Source organism: Gopherus evgoodei, chromosome 2 (genome assembly GCF_007399415.2).
Source record: "Gopherus evgoodei ecotype Sinaloan lineage chromosome 2, rGopEvg1_v1.p, whole genome shotgun sequence".
In the NCBI taxonomy this organism is placed as follows: domain Eukaryota; kingdom Metazoa; phylum Chordata; order Testudines; family Testudinidae; genus Gopherus; species Gopherus evgoodei.
The window spans coordinates 227,565,789-227,583,932 of record NC_044323.1 but is presented as its reverse complement, the minus strand read 5'-3'; the positions used below and the strand labels follow the sequence as shown (position 1 = coordinate 227,583,932).

Sequence of the window (18,144 nt, the reverse complement as noted above, 5' to 3'; positions counted from 1 at the left end):
GGTCAAGACAGATCCTAGACTTGTTAGAGTGAAAAACAAGACTTTCTTTAATCAGGCTTTCTCACAAAAATGAAGTTGCAGAAGGGCCTGAAAATATTCTCCTGGATAACAGAAAACAACCTGCTGGGTTTGTAGTTGGGTTTCTGCAGGGTGAAGTCAATACCAGAGACCCAGTAGCCCCATGTACTGGTGATGAAGGGACTGGAGCTTACCTTCCCTTCTGGTGCCTAACAGTGAGGCATTTGGGTTCTAGTATGAACAGAACTTGCAGTAATCCATAGTTTTGTAAGTAGCACTTAGGAAACTGGTGGTTGCAGTAGAAATATTACATATAATTATGTGTGACAGGGGTAGCCAAATTCTGCAAGGGTTACACACACAGACAAGTCTTTCCACTCAACCCATAAGGAATTGGGTTTGAAAAAGTTATGAACAACTGAAAGGCAGGTGTTGTAGTGGCAGTTAGACCTCAACTCTTAAATAGACTTTGAATGGATGTAGCCACATACACACTTTGAAATGACTTCCAGAGCACTACAAGACAGAGATGGGTATGAAAGATGAGTTGGGGAGGGAGTGTCAGTGAAGTCCAGGGGTAAAAATCTGGTGTGCAGCTTGATCATGTGGTAGGGAACTGTCTGTGGACACTGCTAGGGCTCATAAACTTAATGTCTTAAACTAGGTGCAGGCTGACAGATATGTGATGGATACTGAAACCCTGCTTTGGCTGTTGGAAAGGAAAAGGAACTCTCTCTTCTCCTCTCCTCCTCTAGCAGGGCCTCTGATCCATTCAGTAAGGAGATCTACTGCTAAAAGCAAAATTCCACCAGTGAGAATGTTATACCTTCGGTGCTTGAGAACCTAAGCTGCACCATCTCTGTAGAATGCTGCTTTCTTAGTGGGTTGTGGATGGTGACATGTTCTCTGAAATAACCATGATTTTACCTGTTTGGGACCTTGCTAAATTAGGATTACAATTTTGAATTCAATCTAAAAGCAAACGTGGAGTTAATGTAGGCATGTGGACCACTGGAGTGATGTGCTCACAGTGTGTTGCATAAGAGCCCATCTATTGTTCATGTACTCAGGAACTCCATGAAGAGTGGGTTGCAGTAGCCTCACTTCAAAGTGACAGGCCTGGATCATATTGCAAGGTCCTTTGCAGAAGAAACAACACAGTTTACTGGTCATTTACATGTGGTAGAAAGCTGTCCTTTGCCACTGTTGTTCTACCTCTTCCCTCTAGTTCAGCAGTTTTCATTCTTTTTTTTTGAGTTGAGCCTTCCCGCCCCCCCCCTTTGAGTTACAATTTTTGGTTATTCCCCCCCCCCCCCCAGTCCTGACGAAAATAGATACATGCAAAAGTATGCATGATAGCCTACTCATAAACCTAACAGAGACCTTAACATAACTTTTAATTAAATTACCTACAACTGTAAGTAAGTTTCAAATACACAGATATTTAATGGCACAGCCCAGGTTTCCTCAGCTGAAGACTGCTTCTACCTTGCAGCCAGGCTGCGCTGTCAGGGCAGGGCCAGTATCTACCCCTTCAGGTTTTCAGGGTGTGGGAAGGCATGTGCAATGGTTTCTGGATGTGGAGGCTGCCAGAAGTGGAAATCGATGTGGCTGCAGTGGGTATTGACAATGACTCACAGGCTGGGTGGCCTGCTGAAATGAGTTGGGGGTGAAGGTGGTGCTTCCTCCCCACTCCCCGTGAGGGCTGGCCCATGTTCCGCAGCACTGGCATGAGCTGCCTGTTGTCACCACTCCCCTCCTTCTGAATGTTCCTCCCTGCCCCCAGGAGGGCTTGCCCCATGGTTTGAAATCTCTCCACTGGCTTCTAGCTACAGAAATGGGGAATTTCTGCTACTTCACTTATTCTCTAGTTTCTTTTTAATTTGTTTTGAAAAATGGTCTTCTGTAGAAAATAGTTCCAGTACCTGCCTCAGATGCTCACAGCTGTGCCAAGCAAAAGCTGAATGAAAGTGACATGTTTTTTTCAGCCCTTAGGATTCTGAATAGCAACAGTGAAACAAGTTAGCATGTTATAATTTCAGTCTGTCGCTTGGGAAAAGTATGAGCAGCAGCCGAAATATGATGGAATGATGTCTCTTCAAGCTTACTAAATAACGTACATTGTAACTGTGCTGTAAGCATACATTCTTTCAGCAATGGTGAATCAGAACAATCTCTCCTCCACTGTCTACATTTTACATGACAGAAACATTTTCGTACTTGCCATTGACAGGTAGATTTACTTTATTTTCCAAACTGTTGTCACTTAGGGTTTGTCTAGACCAGGATAAAAACTGTATTATAAAGATGCTAGCTAACGTCTTTTAAAACACTTGTGGAGATGAGGCAGGTGGTATTTTAGCATGTGCTGGCTGAATGAGGTGAACCCTAGTCTTCCCCTTATATACTAAAAATTTAGGGCTGTAGTCTCCAACCTTTTTAAGCACAAGATCACATTTTGAATTTAAGTGTAACCCAGGATGTAACTCAAAGAAAATGTAGAAATAAGTTTGTTATATAAAGCTTAATATGCATAATTATACATTTTTCCTACTTACCGAGTCTCAGTGTGACACTTGTGACTGCACATTATCTGCCAGTGTCTTGAAATTCGGGTTGTAATTTGAAATAGCTTGTTGGATGCAGTCCTGCAGAGGAGCATCTGTGAGGCAGGTGCAATACTTGGACTTGATCATCTTCATTTGTGAGAATGCTGTCTCACACAGATAGGTGGAACCAAAATAAGCTTTCACTTTTAAAGCACAGGACAATAGAAGAGGGTTGTGATGGGTTGGGTCACAGAAACTACCTCAAGCCTGTCACTAGATGTGCTGGGATGCCACTGAGAACCACCTCCCCGCCAGAAAAGGCTTCCCTCCACTCTGTCTTGCTGAGCTAGTCACACCAGTCGGCTTCAGCACAGACCTAGGAGTTGTGCCATGCCCCGCCTGCAGTTCACAGAAATTAAGATTCACTTAGCCCAGGGGCTTCTCAGTTAACAGGGATTTTCCCAGCACCCAGTATTCAGTCTTTCTGGGAGCCTAAACACTCAATAAATCCATTTTACTCTGTATAAAGCTTATACAGGGTAAACTCATAAATTGTCCACCCTCTATAACACTGATAGAGATGCACAGTTGTTTGCTCCCCCAGGTATTAATCACTACTCTGGGTTAATTAATAAACACAAGTGATTTTATTAAGTATAAAAGGTAGGATTTCAGTGGTTTCAATTAATAACAGACACAACAAGGTAAGTTACCAAGCAAAATAAAACAAAACATGCGAGTCTAAGCCTAATACATTAAGAAACTGATTACAGATGAAATCTCATCCTCAGAGATGTTCCAGTAAGCTGCTTTCACAGACTAGACTCCTTTCTAGTCTGGGCCCAATTCTTTTCAGACCAACGTTGTAGTTTATGGCCTGGGTCACCCCCTCATAGTTACTGTCCTTTCTCATGAAGCTGACCAAATGCTTCACTGATGCTACTTAGAATCAAACACATTGACATACAAGTACATAGCCAATGTTCATAACTTCAGATACAAAAATGATACGTACAGACAGTATAATCATAACCAGCAAATTACAACCGTTCCATAGACATCTTACTTGACCTCCTTTGTACAAGATTTGGTGCAACTATAGGATCTTGGTTGCAACAATGATCTATACGGTCACAGTTCATATCAATAATGTCACGGGTACTTTTTTCGGTTTATGAGTCCCTCAGAATCGTCCCTAGATCTGGCTGTCATGGTAACTATCTCCATATCAATTCCAGTACTTTGTAAATCAAACAGCTGATGGAATATTGCAGCCAAGCCACCAATATCTTCTGAAAGGAAAGGATTTGAGATACACATGATGATTGGCTCCTTCATGTCTAATTCTTGACGTTGCCTGTTGAATTCCTGTGCTAATTTAGTCAGCTCTTGCTTGAATCGAGTTTACAATTCTGACAGTGATTTTCATTAGATGTGGAAAGTCCATAATTTTACTCGCTAATGCTTGCAGATGGATAATACAGTGGTAATTTACAAATGAAAGAAAATCTGGATCATTTCTGCAAAATGCAACAAAGCCTGCATTTTCACCAAGAGTGACGGATGCATCATCCATTGTGATCGAAACAAGTTTCTTGACTGGAATGATTTTCTCAAGTATGTACTTTTTAAATTTGTTACAGATATCTTTGCCTCTTGTTCTCTCTTTAAGGGGCAAAGCAGTCAGCAGTCAGCAGTCCTCTAGTTGTCATGTGCTTAAAAACTATTCAAACAAAAACAATTACCTGGGCTGTGTCCGTCATGTTGAGTGATTCGTCAAACTGCAGTGGATAGCAATTGCAGTCATTCAAATCCTGCTGTAGTTGCTGAAAGATGTCTTTGGACAATGATTCCACCCGTCTTGCTACTGTGGAAGCACCGAGTGTCATGCTGTGAATTGCTATCATTATTTCCTCTTTGTTTTTAAAGTCTTTAAATAAGGAATCTGCTGGCACAGTCATTGCCTCTTTAAATACTTCTCCATCCTTAAACAATTTCTTGTGTTTTTTCACCAGATGACAAACACAAAACGATCCTTCAGTAGAGGCCTTCCCTTTTGCTGCTAATTTAGTAAAAAAAAAAAAAGACTGTTGAGCTTTCAAAACAGCCTTGAATTAAATAACTTTCTTTGTATGGAGTGTGCTATTCAAGGGGACACTGTCCTTGAATTTGCTATGCATTGTTTTGTGGTGTCTTTCTAAATTCCCCTTTTTACTTATTGATGTACTTTTGTGGCATAGAAGAGATGCACATTTATCTTTCACTGTTGCGAACAGAAATTCACTTTCCCATTCCGAATGGAAGTTACAGGTTTTCGGTTTCTTTTTAGATGGCTTGGGTTCATCACTCATTGTTAATGCTAGCCAGCTAGGTATGTATTTTTTTATTATAAGAGGAGAAAAAGGAGAGCACTAGTGACGACTGTAATCTGCAGGAAACACTTCTGAGCAGTAGACGTGTGCACCATGCATGGTGAGCTTTTATCTTTTTTCAATTCTGCACTTGCAACCAATAAGAAGTGTCGTTTTAAATGTAGTTATGAAGCTGTTTCAAATTTATAACCTGCCACATTGAGAGGGTCAGCTCATCATGCCTAGCTAACAACATGATTAGTTTAAAAGAGTCTGGTCTGATGTGATCATGCATGCCACTTTATTTTTTGCCTAACTTTAGCTTGAAAAAAAAAGAAAATGAAATGGGTGACCGAGGCTTAGATCAGCTGTCAGAGGCTCCATGATCGACCAGTTGGTCGCAATCTACTGGTTGGTGACCACTGATCTAGGGGGAAAATGTTAGTTTCAGAAAAAGGCAGATATACCATGGAAGGAGGGAATGGAGAGGATATGGTAACATGAAGTTTGTTGTATTTTTTTTTAAGTCTCTTTGGTGGAGACATGGTAGCAATATCATAGCTGAGGATGAAATCTTTTTTTTCATGGTGGCTGCTTTTTTTTTTTTTTGTTCCTACTCCACCCCTAAAACTGATAAGTTAATCAGTCTGCCTGAAAGTTTTAATGTCTCTAGTATGATAGGATTTTTTTGGAAAGATTGAGGAAAATCAGGTGCATGTGTGAGAGAGACTTGCCCAGAAGAATTGCTCTTACTGCTTAGAAAATTTAAAGTTAAGATTATACTTAAAAACTGTTCTTAGTAAGATTTCTCCATAAGTAGTTGATGATGTTATAATATCTAACTCCAGGCTCAGAAAGTATTTAGCCTAAATTAGTATTTGCAGTATCTGGTAGTGTCCTGCTAATACTCACTATATTATTTTGAAGCAGATGCACTGAAGAGTATGAATGGAGTCTTGGTTCTGCTCAGCAGCAAGAAAATGACAATTGCTTATGTGATAAACTCAGGACAGCTGCAAGGGGGCGGAGTAGAAAACAGTCTCAGAGGGTTAAAAGGCCCTCCTCCCTATCAACTGAGGGGTAACTACAGGTCAATCAGGTTCAGCTGAGAAGGGGTTACCAGATAATCAGTTAGGATCAGATGAGAGGGAGTTACCTGAGGTCAATTAGGATCAGCTGATTCCAACTAAGGGCTGCCTGAGACCTTTTTAAACCCTACCCTGTTGGGAGAAGGGAGGAAGGAGAGAGAGAAGGAGTCCTGCTGACAGTAGGTTAGGAACAGCAAAGACAGTGAGCCTCACCAGGAGGGGAGGCTGCATTCCCTCCTATAAGGGAGAAAAACAAGCAAAAAGACTGGTGGAGAGAAGGAATGGACCTCCCCTGTGCCACCAAGAGGGACTATTTTACCCAAACCTGTCTTGCCAAGGCTAAAAGCAGCTGAGGCTGGTGAGACCAAGAAGGTGCCTTGCCACACTTAATAGTGAGAGAACCAGTGTTGTGAATGCGAAGTGAATTAAACTCTTGTTTACACTCTCTGCAAAGTCCCCAGATAATGCTGTAAACTCACTCATTGCTTAAGTTTTCGTGGTAAAAGTTCCTTGCCTCTGAACATGTCCACTGCTGTCTCGCGGTAGGTGCCCAGGCACTTGTCTCTTGCGTATGCCCCCAACCAATCCATGAACCAGGGGAAGATAGATGTTCCTGTACCTAAGTCATGTGCTGGGTCTGATCCAGTAGGCATGCTCAGAGGTCACCTGACTCCACACACATCAGCTGGACGATTGGAGAGGAGGAGGACATCCCTTACAACCTCTAGCCTAGTGTTTAGAGTACACACCTGGGATGTGGGAGACTACCCGTTCAATTCCCCTCTTCTGCCTATTGAGAGGAGATTTGAACAGAGAGCTGCCGCCTGTCAGGTAAGTGCTCTAAACACTGGACTGTGGGATATTCTGATGTGTGTCTTCCTCAAACTCTCCTATTGAAGTTGCACTCCTTAATTCAATATTAGGCCAGAGAGAATGAGAATCATTCTAGAGCTCAGCAGTTAGAGCTATCACCTGAAATGTATCAGATCCCTTGTCAAATCCCTTCTCCTTGGGTTGGGAGGTGAGAATTGAACCAGTGGCTCCAACATCCCAGGTGAGTACCCTAATCACTGGGCTAAAAGATCTAATTGAGGTGGTTCCACATCTCCCTAGGTGGGGGTTTTCTGTGGAGTTAGGCAGTCTCTGAGCACATCTATTAGACCAGGGCCAGTGCACCTATCCTCCTCCAGTTCATGGATCACAAACAGATAGGCACCTCCCTGTAGATCAGATATAGATGCGTATCTCTGTGAGAGGGGTGGGGGCTTAGGACACACTGCTCTCACTGGCATTTCCCAATGGCTACCTTAGGCAGCTCCCTGCCTAGCATGCTGGGTTTTGTATATTGCATTCTAAGGTGCCTGTCTTTCCCCATTCATTGTATAGGGAGCGAAGGCACTTAACTGAGGTTTTGTGGATCTCGCTATTCCCATGACTTTTTTTTCCTAGGCAACAAAAAGTTAGGTTTTACAATGCTGAGTGTTGCAACAGCAAAGTATCTTTGTAGATCCAGGCATTTGTTCCTATTTCTTGGAGAGATCCTAGTGGCTAGTTTTGGGCAAATGCTCTTCTGCCCCAGGATTCTCTTGTGTTTCCACAGGGTTCCATCATGCCCCTCCCCCCCATTTTGTTTATAGTTTATATGAGGCTGGTAGGAAGATTTGTATGCAGACATGAGTTGCAATGTCTTAAGTATGCTGCCAGTATTGTCTCATCCTCTCTGCTTCAGTTTCATATGACCTTGCTTGTCTTTAACAGATTTTTGAAACCTTTCATGTGGTGTAGAATAGATGATGGATTGCCAGCTGAGGCTCTGTCCAGTTAACATTAAAGCAATGGTGTAGGATGAGTGAAGCAGCTGAAAGATATGCAAATATTTCCCCCTTTAATTTAGGATATGTAACTGCCATTTGTTACTTAAGTTGACAGACTGGGGTTACTGTTGGATCTCCAGTTCTGTATAACTATAGATGCTCTGACAAGGATGGCTTTTTATTTCCATCTGTATTTGGCTATGAGGTTGCAACCAGTTCTTTCTGATGCATGCAAATTGTTACCATTATTCCTGGTTTTGTAACATCAAGGTTATAGTATGCAGTGCATTCTACATGGGGCTATGCCATAAATCAACTGGGAATCTGAAGTTAGTACGAAAAGCAGAGCTCAGTTGTTGGGTGAAGTTTCTCGCAAACTCTTCTTTGTGACTTGGTATTGGCTATCTGTAGGTTTCCAGGTGGACTTACTGATTCCTAAATGACTTGGCACCTGCCTGTTTGAAAGACACTTTTCAATCCTGTGTCATACTGCTACAACTGTGGTTGGTGGATAACTTGTGAGCTTCAATGTAAGTATTTGGGTAGTTTGAAAGAAATTAAGAAATTTCTTTTTTTGTTCATTTTACTGCACTTTGTGTACAGTCAGTTTAATTGTTTCTGCTGAATAGTCAAATAGTTTAGTTTTCTTGTTGAAAAGACACTTTACAAACGTTAACAGGGAAATAAAATTCTCTTCAAAAAAAGGAATTAAAACAAAATTAACGTACTACATAAATTGTGGATTTTAAACAAAAATTCTATTTCAAAGAGGATATTATGAATATCATTTAAATGAAATTTTTACAAGTTTTTATTTTGTCTTATAAGATAACACTTTTTATTCCTGCCCTAGATTAAGAAGCTTCCATGACCTGGAGACAGTTTGACTTGTTTTGTTCTCTTTTAAATAGGAGATGATACATAAAAATGAATCCTGTACTTCAGGGCAGGTACCTATGAGCTATTTATGCTGCCTGGTTTACATATTGGAAGAATGGACTGGTGTGGAGTACCTTGAGGACTATCTGAATTATGTGGCCTACCTTTTATGGGTGTTTACTCCACTCATAATAGTTTTTATACTTCCTGGACTTATCCTCCTCCTCCTCTACATTTCCATTATTTTTCTTTATGTTTATAAGAGGAAGAATGAACTAAAAGAGGCTTATTCCAATGATATCTGGGATGGTGCAAGGCAAATGGTGGCAACTTTATGGGATGGACATGCAAGAATATGGCACGGTAAGCAAGATCTGATTGTTTTGTAAGTGCTGAAATTATTGTCACTGTAGTTTAATGACAGGCCTATCAGCCTTCTTTTTTGTATTTGTTTGAAAATTTCATGTAACCCTTATTTGCTCAGAAAATAAACGTGTGCTCATGATTGATAATGTGCTGTGTTGTAGCCACGTTGGTCCAAAGATATTAGAGACGGAAGGTGGGTGAGGTAATATCTTTTATTGGACCAGCTTCTGTTGGTGAGAGTGACAAGCTTTGGAACTTACACAGAGCTCTTCTTCAGGCCACCTTGTGTCTCTAATGATTGACAAGACAGAGGATAAAATTAAGAGCCTAAGTAGCACCTCAGTTTGCTCTGCTTGACTGTCTCCAACTCCCCCACCCTTAAACCATGTTTGGAGGAGGGATTGACTTCTGCCTCGCCCCCACCCTGCTGGAAGGCAGTACCGTACCCTGGTTGCATTGATTAGGCCAAACAGGTTTTCATCCATATTTGAGTGTAATTCTGTGTCCTCTTCAGTCCTTAAGGGCTGGTCTACACTACGGGGGACAATCGATCTTAGATACGCAACTTCAGCTACGTGAATAACGTAGCTGAAGTCGAAGTATCTAAGATCGAATTACTCACCGTCCTCACGGCGGGGGATCGATGTCCACGGCTCCCCCTGTCGATTCCGCAACTCCGTTTGGGTTGGTGGAGTTACGGAATCGATATAAGCGCATTCAGGGATCGATATATCGCGTCTAGATATCGATCCCCGAGCAATCGATCGCTACCCGCCGATACGGCGGGTAGTGAAGACGTACCCTAAGATTGCTGTTTCAGCAAAGAGCCTAGCAGCTTCTCTACCGTTCTTCCCTTTCTGCCATGCTCAGCTTTCTTACAGCTTATGTTAGATGAGGTCCCTGCTGACAGAGAGGCCTTATATTCTATAGAGAATGTGCAAATGGATTAGTGATTTCCTTCCAGGTGAGGAGGGAAACTAAAAACTTCAGTGAGCACTCAGAGAAAAGAAAACTGTTACTTCAATCACTACAGATAATCTTTCTGCAGCCTCAGACAGCCTTTGCTGTAACTGACCCATATCAACTTGCAGCAGTTTAAACAGCTATATTTGTCTTTGAGAAAACAGAAAGCATTTGTGCCAATGGAGATATCATTCCCTTCCCTGCGCTATTAAATCTAAAACGGACATCAGACTAGTAAGTGTCTCTAATATTGTATGTAATAAACAGGCACTCTCTGAATTTGAATAATAACTCTTGGCCCAGGGGCAGCCTAGCTAGGGTGACCAGATGCAGGAGTGGCTTCAGGCACCAGCACACCAAGCGTGTGCTTGGGGCTTCAAGCCGCCGCGGGCACTGCCGGTCGCCGTGAGGGCAGCAGGCAGGTTGCCTTCGGCGGCATGCCTGCAGAGGGTCCGCTGGTCCTTCAGCTTCAGCGGATCTCCCGCAGGCTGCCACCGAATTCGCGGGACCGGGGACCTTCCACAGGCAAGCCGCCCAAGGCAGCCTGCCTGCTGTGCTTGGGGCGGCAAAATGCCTAGAGCTACCCTGACCAGATGTCCTGATTTTATAGGGACAGTCCCAATTTTTGGGTCTTTTTCTTATATAGGCTCCTATTACCCCCCACCCCCGTCCTGATTTTTCAACTTGCTGTCTGGTCACCCTATGCCTAGCTCAGGATGCAGATACCCAAACCTGTAACTGAGGGTGGGGGGTTCCTTGTTTTTTGCAATGATTAGTTCTTTGAGTAGCGTCCCGGTGGGTGCTCCATCCTCAGTGCATCCATGTCCATGTGCCTCATATCGGAGATTTTAGGTAGCAGTGTCCATTTGGCCCACACATGTGCTTTCTCTGTCTCATGCCTGACCTTGAGGCTATCTAGCGCTGCGTGGGTGAACTGCCCTCAGTTCCTTCTAAACCACCTTTGGCCTGAGATGAAGTATGAGCAGAGTCTGATAGATTGGTTCTCAATCTTGTTTTAGTTTATAGAGTAGCTACTAGAGTTTCTGTTATTTAGATGTTTACTGCTCCCTTCTCCTTCTAAAATATATACTAAAAAAAAAAATGTTTGTTTTTGTTTGTTCTAGCTTCAAAAACAGTTCTCTCTCTGTACTTTTTGATTTTTGTTATCTTCTCTCCTTGTGGGGAAAGAACCCAAGAAGGAGCATGCTTGGCTCTCCCAGGTTTAAACGCTGTCTCGCCTACAGAGAGGTGATTCTGGTCAGTGATGCAATTTGCGACTTAGGAGAATCCCATATATCAGAAATGTCCTCGACTTCAATTTTTGACAGAAGGCACTAGAAAGAGCTGTGAATTAACACTCGGACGTCTGATGATAGAGAGCTCTCTGAGACCAGCCTCCGACTGCTGGTCCTGGGACTCCCCCAGAGCAACAATCCCCATCAACATCCATGAGACATCAAACTCTGGTAGCACCAAAGAGGAAAGCTACAGATTCCTCTCACAAAAGCACAAAAAAGAGGACTACAAGTCCCCAGACCAAACAGTTGACTGGGAAGAAGAGATCCCTGGCAAAGTCAGCCACTTTGGTACCAGCGGAGCAGTACCCATGAGGCATTTGGTTCTGCAGGTACTGGCACTGCGCCTAAAGACCTGAGGGGCACAGTCTCAGAGTGTCGGTACTGTCTAATGAGCGGCAGTAGTGGCCAGACCACCTTTTTTAAAACAGCACTGTTGGAGACAAGGAGAGCCATGGTATCGAGCGTTTCCATGCAGCAGTGTGTGTCTCCTGTCCAGGGCCATGCGTACCGCTTGAACACACAAGCGGGACCAGGGATAGCTGCTGGTGAGCCTGGTGCCTGCCTAGTGGGCGGTACAGGGCCAAAACAAGCCAATTCCTAAGAACCCCACCAATCTATGTGACTAGATCCCCTCATTGTACAGTCTGGGACTGTGGGGGGCCCATTGTGCACCCCTGACTCTCTTCCCCCCCCCTTCCCCCTCCTTGCTGGAGCCGATTAGAAAAAAGAAGCAACAAGCTGCAAGCCTAACAAGCTACAAGCTAAAAATTAGCCAACAAACAACTCACAAGCCAATTAAGCCAAAAACAAACCCAATTTCTGCATTTTTTTTTCACAGGTTTGGCATGTCAGGGTGTTTCTGGCCCAGGCCTTGTGCTGTGTCAGGGTCAGGTGCAGTCTCACCGCTGAGTTTGTGTCCCAGGGCTGGAGGGTTGGGGGGCTGCAGGATCTCCCACCTTTGTGCAGCTTGTGGCCTGAGCACCCCAATGCTATGCTGGAGTCTCTGCATTTATTTATTGACAAATAAAACTTGCAGAATTTTAAAATATTTTGTGCAGAATTTTTAATATTTTGGTGTAGAATGCCCTCAGGAGTACATGATGTATAAAATCCCAGCAGTGATGATCAAATAAGCATATTGGATCAAAATTAAATGCTGCTTACAATTCCTTCTCTTTGTATTATCATTGAGGCTAACTGCCATTTCCCTGAAACTGAACAACTCAGCATTTGTTAGTACAATTTACTTAGACAGAACATGTCATGTCTCTTCTAAGCCTCATGTCAAGAGATTCTCAAAATCAGCCTTAACTTCAGTCTAATTCACTTTTCCCACCCATTACCTTAACTTGACCTAGGAGCCCTAACCATTCAGAAGTCATACATCACATGTTTTTTTCCGTTAAAAGAAGTATTTTTGACATCTATCAATTTTGCTAGGAGAATGTCAAAACTATGGTCTCAATCCATGGCCCCTTTACTACTCCTACTATAAATATAAAGATATTCTAAAAAATTATCTGCTCTTTATACATAAGAAAATCACCTATTTCTGAGCCTTTTTCATAACCACCTTGTCTAGATCCAGCTAAAGCAAAAAAAAAGGATGTTTGAAGAGCAATTTACATAAAGAACAAAATCCTTCCTGAAAATCATCTGCACTTGTTCTCTGCCATTCAGTCAAAGGAAAGTGAGTTTCTAAGGCATTGATAACTAGATAGTGGAAAGCCTGCATCAAAAAGGCTTACAGAGCCAAAAATGCAACTTTAAATCTATTAAAGCGTATTGGACCAAAACCATCAGCTATATCAAAGAGCAGAAAAAGGATGTGCATATATATTTAATTGCTTTTTTTGTAAAGAAAATTATCATTCTCCGAGACACTTGCTGTTTCTTCCTCAAACCATATCTAAGGTTTGACAATTCTGTCTGCACAGCTAAAACTCTCTCCATGCCCTCATCTACTATCTGAAGTTACTGTAAACTCATCTCCTTGGCCTTTCTGATATCCCTCTCCCCTATGCACACCTTTAGTTATTTCAAAATGCAACTGTACAAAGAATTTTCTTTCCACTTAAGTAAGATGCACAATTTTCATACTGTTTCTCTGTTCATCTGAGAAGTCGTCTAATACCATGAAATAATAAAGTTATTTGTATATGACATGAGCCTAATACTGCTAACATTATTGTCTTAGCATTTGTATGAGTTTTGGGATTGGGGCTGGCAGCAGAAAGGATTTATCTTTTTACAGTAAAAACTTGTATGTAGAATAAAGGAGTTAGACAACTATAGTCTTTTGATAAGTAACCTCATTTCCTCTTTCTAGCTTTGAGAGCATTTCATCAAATAGACAAGATCAGCGTGCCAGGAAACCAGATCATCATTTCTTTACTGTGATGTTACAGCTCCTCAAATTTTGAAAGGAAAAGCTAATCAAGAGATGAGGCAAGAGTATAGATACAATCAAAGAGAGTGAGAGGCATGGAAAAGCAAAAAAAGCAGCAAGAACAATAAAAGGAAAGCATGTAACTAAACTACAGCTGAACATTTTACACATTTAACATGGATGGGCAGAAAAATACCATTAGAAATGGCTACCCAATAAAAGAAAGGCAAGATAGTGTGTGTGTGTGTGTATGTAAATATTTCAAGAAAACATTTAAATAAATATGTTTCAAACTTCTGCACAAGTCCCAAAATTGTTTTTAGTACTTTCTTCTGCCACCACTATCTCTTTAGTTCTGTAGATACATTTTTTCCTAAGAAGAGATTTTGGTTTTGTTTTTTATACAAAATGCCGGCAAATGAAAAAACTGAAGGGCACACATTGTCTAGTCAAAACTTTTTCCTGTCTCCATTTACATAAAATAGTTGTTCTTGATCACTGATTTGTCACTGTTTCAAACGGTGGTTTAACTACCAATCCTTCTCCCCTCATCTGTTCCTTGTTTTAATTACTTTTAAATAATCAAGATTACATAAGTGATATGAATTATTGGTAAGACTTCAGCAATACTGTAGATGTCTTGGGGGAAAACGTACGTTAAAATGATACAGTAGTTCAAGATAGTAAGGTAGCTTTTGTATTATTGTAAACTTTGTGTTTAGTGAAATTCTTTTCTTTCAGAGAAAATAGTTAATTGCTGTGAAATCAGCTTTTGTCGTCTTCGAAGTCACAAAGCATTGAACTGTCATGCAGCAGCTCTTGTGTTCGTCGTGCTCTATAATGTGTTAACTTTTCTGAAGGATGTTGTTATATTGGAGTATGAGTGGTGTAAAACGTTGACCCATTGTACCTTATACTTCTAACAGGTTATGAGGTTCATGGTCTGGAAAAAATACCAGAAGGGCCTGGCCTTGTTGTTTTTTACCATGGCGCAACTCCTGTAGACTATTTCTACTTCTTGGCTAAACTCCTTATACAGAAGAACAGAATGTGCTATACAGTAGCTGATCACTTTGTCTTTAAATTACCAGGTAAGGGTCTTTCATTGCAAATAGTGAGCTTGGAACATTTAATTGTAGACACACTTTTTTTAGGGATATAATACCATAATATTACTGACACACAGTAATTAGCACAAGTAGTCAGACCGTATTTGTCAACAGTCTGTGTTTAACTGGACTTTCTTTGCTGTGTAGTAGCCCAAGGCCAGTATTGTCCCAGTTTATAAATACCATTGTATGGATTGGATAGGATTGTTTGGTGACCATTCCTACCTCATCTGTCCCATTGGGTCTGAAAGTAAAGTAGAGTAGATCACAGCACTAAGTAGCCATTTTGATTAACCAACAGCAGCAGTTTCCATGCCTCCTCCCATTTAATAATGCAGTCAGTGATTTGGGTGACTGGGGCAGAAGGGTATAAAGTGACATTCAGTAGCTGGGGTGATGCCCCTCAAGTTGCCAGAGGCAATAAAAATGTCTTTAATATCCTCTCTCTGAAAAGAATGCATAATGTAACTGGGCTTCAGCCCAAGAATACAACTACAAGTAGGATCGAGCCTCTTTGGCAGAAGGACTTAGAGGTGGTTGAGGTAGGGATACATTGGTTTAGATAAATATATATGAACTCTAAACGTTAAGTATCAGAGGAGTAGCCGTGCTAGTCTGGATCTGTAAAAGCAGCAAAAAATCCTGTGGCACCTTATAGACTAACAGATGTTTTGGAACATGAGCTTTCGTGGGTGAATACCCGCTTCGTCAGATGCATGTAGTGGAAATTTCTAAGTGTTAAGGTCTTCCTGAGCACTAGTATAGAGAAAGTTAAAGAGGGTAAATGTGGAAGCCTGTGATAATTCATTAAACTAACTTTAATATAAAAAGTAACCTAAAATTTACCTAAATGCTGATGAGGAACAAATTCCCCCAGATGCCATCTTTTGTCTTGTCCTTGAGGAAATGGTTTAATTTTCTATAAGATGTCCCTTCTTCGTTCCTCCCAATTTTTCGTTCAGAGATGTCCTATTGAATAAATGTTTGAATAAAAAGTTCAGTATAGTTTAAGGTGCATAGATTTCAGAATATTTGTGCATATTATTTAAATGGATGAAGCAGTGTTCTCTTCTGAAAAACTTAGGTTTTTGATTCTTAAATGAAAAGAACTGCCATGCAGTGTTAGAGCTTGTACCCGTGACGGGCAGTGATCGATCCAGCGGGGGTCAATTTATCGTGTCTAGTTTAGACACAATAAATGGGCCACCAAGCGCTCTCCCATCGACTCTGGTACTTCACCGGAGTGCGAGGCGCAGGCGGAGTCGATGGGGAAACATCAGCGGTTGACTCACTGCAGTAAAGACCTCGCAGTGAGTAGATCTAACTATGTCAACTTCAACTATGTTATTCACATAGCTGAAGTTGCATAACTTAGATCGATTTTCTCTCTCTCCCCCTTCTCCCCGGTATAGAGCAGACCTTAGAATTGTTCAGTTAATGTAAAAGAACCTTAAGTCAGCCACCCTGCCCATCCAGTATATTGAATGGATTAGATTTAACAAACAATAATACATTAAACTTACTACACATTTATAAAAATAAATACAAAAACATGAGCAGTGTAGCTGAGTTCATGGTACTGTAGGAACCTTGCATCTTCCATTTCCTCTCATTTTACTTGTACATTAATTTGTCATAAACAGCTTTTTTGCATGTAATTTTGAGATTTGCAGTTTTTTTTTTATTTTATTTTTTTTAAGAAAAACAGTCTTAGGCAACTGAGTGGAGTCCATCTTGGTTGACATGTGCCTCTTAACAGTTGTGGGAAAGTGGGCAATTTGGTGTTTGTGTGTGCTGCACGTATACGTATATTATGGGCCAGATCTTCATCTAGCATAAATTAGCATAGTCTTATTGAATTCCTGCTGAGAATCTTTCTGTATGAGTTCATGTTTGTGGACTTAAAGTATTTTTTCACTGCTTCAGACTACATTTTGAAAGAGTCCTTTTTATGAACTCAGAACGCAGTGCTCCTTAGCAAAGGCTAACTATATAAAAAATCTGAACTTTCAAATTTAGACTGTGCTTGATATTATTACCTGGGAAGGGGGAGAGAATTAGTCTTATTTTTTTTTCCCCATCAAACTCAGGAAAATCTATTGCCCAAGTTTAAACTTGAAAATTAGGATAAGCCTGGGGCCGCAGGAAAAATTTCTTCTTTTAAAAAAAAAAATTAGACAAATATTCCATATTGACAGCCATAATATTGCTCTGGCTAACCTCAACTCTAATTACAGCAACTTTGCAAAATGTACTCTGAAAAAGCAGCTGATTATGCATGTTAAATCATATCAGTTAGAAATATATTCTATTTTTTAGCTTCTAGAAGATATCATTCACTTCTATGTTCTTCTCCAAAACTTTAATTTAAAATAAAATTCTTAATCCCTGCCTCCCCATTGTTGTTCCTTTGTTTTACTCTTTTAAGAAATGAATTTAAAAAATATAATCAAATGGCCTAAAAATAGTGTTTTTCTTATACTCATAACTCAGTTTGCTTAGCTCAGGTCTGCACTAGGAGTATCTTGCTATGTCAGTGAAAAAGAATAAGCTGCATTCTTATCGCTATACCTTAAACCACCCTGTACTGCCCCTCCCCTATCCTGTGAAATTACTGTACAAGTATAAATCACAGCCTTGCTAGTATAGCTGTGCCCACAGGAGCACTGTCAGTATAGTATACTGGATATTTCCATACCAGTAAACACTCCTTGTGTGGACATGGTTTCAGCTTTCTTTTAAAAAAAAACAGCAAGTTGCTAGTTGTTATGGTTGGGTAGGGGAAACCGTCAAAAATATGAATTGAGTATAATCAGTGAAGAGATAGGTATGTAAATCTGCAAAGAGGCTGAAATAATAGCTCTGAGAGGTGCCTCATTCATCTCAGTGAGGAGGTTAACTAAGGGCTGGTCTACACTAGGGCAGGAGTTCGAATTCAGATACACTATTTGTGTAGCTGAAGTCGAAGTATCTTAGTTTGACTTACCTGGCCATCCTCACTGCAGCGAGTCGACTGCCGTGGCACCCCCATCGACTATGCTTACTCCTCCTGCCGAGGTGCAGTACGGGCTTCGATTAGCGGATCAATTTATCGCATCCAGACGAGACGCGATAAATCGATCCCTGATACATTGGCGGGTAGTGTAGATGTACCCTAAGATGCCTAGTGCTGATAATTTAAATGTAGTCATTGTTAATTATTTCATTCTCATGTAAGAAAAGAGAAGGGATGACAAATCTGCAGAGTTTTCTACGAGCGATGTCACATTTTGGTGAATTCTACCACTCCATATTCTACCACTCGTATTCCCCCCCCCCCA

At 41.2% G+C, this 18,144-nt stretch overlaps 2 protein-coding genes across 9 annotated transcripts in view; one reads left to right on the top strand and one right to left on the bottom strand.

Annotated features, from left to right (window-relative positions):
* The window catches only part of LOC115646792 (transmembrane protein 68-like), a 42,945-nt gene that overhangs the window by 8,042 nt on the left and 16,759 nt on the right, over positions 1-18,144 (top strand). For 2 of the 7 annotated variants that reach the window (XM_030553104.1, XM_030553110.1), the window contains exons 2-3: positions 8,732-9,062; positions 14,642-14,806. In XM_030553104.1, coding sequence (XP_030408964.1) covers positions 8,735-9,062; positions 14,642-14,806 — 493 coding nt within the window. In that variant the 5' untranslated portion in view covers positions 8,732-8,734. Of the gene's footprint in view, positions 1-4,038; positions 4,185-8,231; positions 8,351-8,731; positions 9,063-14,641; positions 14,807-18,144 lie in introns of all 7 variants that reach the window. The other 5 variants (XM_030553108.1, XM_030553106.1, XM_030553107.1 and 2 more) reach the window with 5 other exon arrangements.
* XKR4 (XK related 4) overlaps positions 15,484-18,144 on the bottom strand; it is a 393,035-nt gene continuing 390,374 nt past the window's right edge. The window contains exons 4-5 of one of the 2 annotated variants that reach the window (XR_003999126.1): positions 15,671-15,793; positions 15,484-15,580 (exon numbers count right to left, since the gene is read on the bottom strand). The gene's annotated coding sequence lies outside the window, so the exon portion shown is untranslated. Of the gene's footprint in view, positions 15,794-18,144 lie in introns of both variants that reach the window. The other variant, XR_003999125.1, reaches the window with a different exon arrangement.